The sequence below is a fragment of the Carassius auratus genome, chromosome 24 (assembly GCF_003368295.1).
Source record: "Carassius auratus strain Wakin chromosome 24, ASM336829v1, whole genome shotgun sequence".
Taxonomy (NCBI): domain Eukaryota; kingdom Metazoa; phylum Chordata; class Actinopteri; order Cypriniformes; family Cyprinidae; genus Carassius; species Carassius auratus.
Genome location: NC_039266.1, coordinates 13,870,463 through 13,873,199, shown reverse-complemented (window position 1 = coordinate 13,873,199; position 2,737 = coordinate 13,870,463). Strand labels below are relative to the sequence as shown.

The following is a 2,737-nucleotide window of genomic DNA, read 5'->3' as shown; positions in this document are numbered from 1 at the left end:
ATTTTTAGTCTATGCTGCTCTCAGGGCAGAAGTATTCAATAGATTCATATTTCTGTTATTTTTAATATTCAGTGTTTTCATATCGCTGTTATTTTTAATATTCAGTGGTTTCATATCGCTGTTATTTTTAGTCTATGCTGCTCTCAGGGCAGAAGTATTCAATAGATTCATATTTCTGTTGTTTTTAATATTCAGTGGTTTCATATTGCTGTTATTTTTAGTCTGCTGCTCTCGGGGCAGAAGTATTCAATAGATTCATATTTCTGTTATTTTTAATATTCAGTGGTTTCATATTGCTGTTATTTTTAGTCTGCTGCTCTCGGGGCAGAAGTATTCAATAGATTCAAATTTCTGTTATTTTTAATATTCAGTGGTTTCATATCGCTGTTATTTTTAGTCTATGCTGTTCTCAGGGCAGAAGTATTCAATAGATTCATACCGCTGTTATTTTTAATATTCTGTCTTTTCATATCGCTGTTATTTTTAATATTCAGTGATTTCATATCGCTGTTATTTTTAGTCTATGCTGCTATCGGGGCAGGAGTATTCAATAGATTCATATCTATGTTATTTCTAATATTCAGTGGTTTCATATCCCTTTTTTTTATATTCAGTGGTTTCATATCGCTGTTATTTTTAGTTTATGCTGCTCTTGGGGCAGGAGTATTCAATAGATTCATATTGACTGCTGTGTGTTAAGTCCTACCTCAGATCCTTCAGTGTGTCTTGGAGGGGTGATGTTTCGAAGTCACAACACCTTGCTACTGGGGTTCCTCAAGGCTCAGTACTTGGACCACTTCTCTTCTCCATCTACATGACGTCATTAGAATCTGTCATTCAGAAGCATGCCTTTTCTTATCACTGCTACGCTGATGACACCCAACTCTACTTCTCATTCCCACCAGATGACCCGACGGTAGCTGCTCGCATTTCAGCCTGTCTGAGTGACATCCTAGTGGAAAGTGCTTTAAAAGTGTCAGACTTTCACCAAGCAAAAAGGTTAGTGCATTTTTTCTTTAAATGGGTTTAATTAAAGCAAAATATGCTCTAGATCAGTCCCATTTATTTTAAAAAAAAAAGAAAGAAAACCCTTCCAAATAAATAACTTAATGCCATGGTCCAAACCCTTCTTACTTTTGTGTTCCTATGCATCTAAAGAGGATTTTTAAAAGAAAGTACCGCCACCTTTTCAAGATCATTATAATATATGTAACACATTGATATTTCAGATACCTGGTCACATCAGATGAGCTACAGAGAAGATGCTCTCTGCCAGAGAGCTACTCTGCAAACACTATAGTGGCTTATCTCCGGAAGGCCAAGGGACAAAAAAAGAAAATTATAGAGGAGTTGGAGGTGAAGCCCTCAAAGCGTACAAAGTTAACTTCACAGTGCTCCAAACTTTGTGAAGGTAATACTATAGTAGAAGTAATAACTTTAAAGGGAATTCTGATACCAGTATCATAGTTTTGTGCCTTTGAATCACAAAATTCATATTATAGTAAGATTTTATATAACAATATAATTTCAACTGACTTTACACATTATTTGTAACTATTGTTATGCAATTACTATGTATAAACCATGGCACTGTAAGCAGAAAATCATTTTAGCATGCACAAGACATTGAACCTTGAGGTAGGTGGGCTATAACAGCAGCCAATAACAATATTCTGCAGAATACCAGATTTCCACCCCCATAATAAATGGTTATTCAATAGTTTTTTTTTTTTTTTTTTTTTTTTTTTTTTTTTTTTTTACAGTTCTGTGTAAACACTAAAGACTCTTGTGAGTGAAATGTCCCAGTAGATCAGCATGTTCTGAAATATTCAAACCAGCTCATCTGGCACCCACAACCATGCCATGGTTATTTTTTGAGTGTATCCATAATTAAAAATAATTATATTATTATTATTATTATATTAAATTTAATTATATTTTAGATGAATGCAGAGATCTGGCTGGTGACATCATGTACCTGGCAACAAAATTCATCCCCCAGAAAAAAGTGGCTGAAGCCCTGTTGGAAGAGGGAAATGTCAATGAAGCCATGTTCAAAACAGAAGACTGCAGGTAATTTAGTAACAATTTACTGTTACACTTAACATTAACTAAATTATTTAATACTCAGGTGAACTGGAAAACTAAACAGCTGTTGATATTTTAAATTGCAGGAAGACCATGAAAGCTTTACAAGAAGCTTTGGAGAATAATTGGGAAACATTTGGCCTGGCAACACATGGTCTTGGTCCTGCTGTGATTAAGGGCACTTTTACAATAATTGATGCCTGTCTTAAGGAAAAGATAAGAGCACTGAAATCAAAAGTCTCCAAAGATGAGTAAGATTTCACCCCACTTTATTTAGTACTTCCATTGTTTCAAATGATTGTTTCTTGTTGATTGTCACTGTTCAGCAGTACAAAAAATAAAATAAAACAAAACATTACAAGATGTCTTTTTCATCTGCACTACACATGCTAGCCTGTTTATTATGCTTTTTAGGATACTCAATACAAAGAGCAATTAGAAACAAGTAATTTATATTTTGATTACATTGTCATATCAGATGTTTTGCATCTCATGCAATTTATTAATGGCAGATTCCAAAGAAACTTAATTGCAAACATTTTTAGTGTTTACTAAACACTACAATAGGGTTGTATTGCAAATTATTTTTGCTTTTTTCCTCTTTTCCTTCTGTTTTTTCATTTACAAATGTAATTCATTGTAATTACAC

At 33.6% G+C, this 2,737-nt stretch overlaps 1 protein-coding gene across 1 annotated transcript; it reads left to right on the top strand.

Moving 5' to 3' along the window:
• Window positions 1-658: 658 nt before the first annotated feature.
• Window positions 659-2,483, top strand: LOC113042352 (uncharacterized). Its single transcript, XM_026201151.1, has 4 exons — window positions 659-999; window positions 1,230-1,411; window positions 1,944-2,073; window positions 2,175-2,483. The coding sequence occupies exons 1-4, from the start codon at window positions 815-817 to the stop codon at window positions 2,341-2,343; spliced, it is 666 nt and encodes a 221-aa protein (XP_026056936.1). The 5' UTR covers window positions 659-814; the 3' UTR covers window positions 2,344-2,483.
• Window positions 2,484-2,737: the final 254 nt, after the last annotated feature.

Excerpts from the sequence above, each read along its gene's own strand:
- LOC113042352 (XM_026201151.1), top strand. The coding sequence starts at position 815 with ATGACGTCATTAGAATCTGTCATTCAGAAGCATGCCTTTTCTTATCAC. Across the intron at positions 1,412-1,943 it reads GTGCTCCAAACTTTGTGAAG|ATGAATGCAGAGATCTGGCT; the intron begins GTAATACTATAG and ends ATTATATTTTAG. Across the intron at positions 2,074-2,174 it reads TTCAAAACAGAAGACTGCAG|GAAGACCATGAAAGCTTTAC; the intron begins GTAATTTAGTAA and ends TTTAAATTGCAG.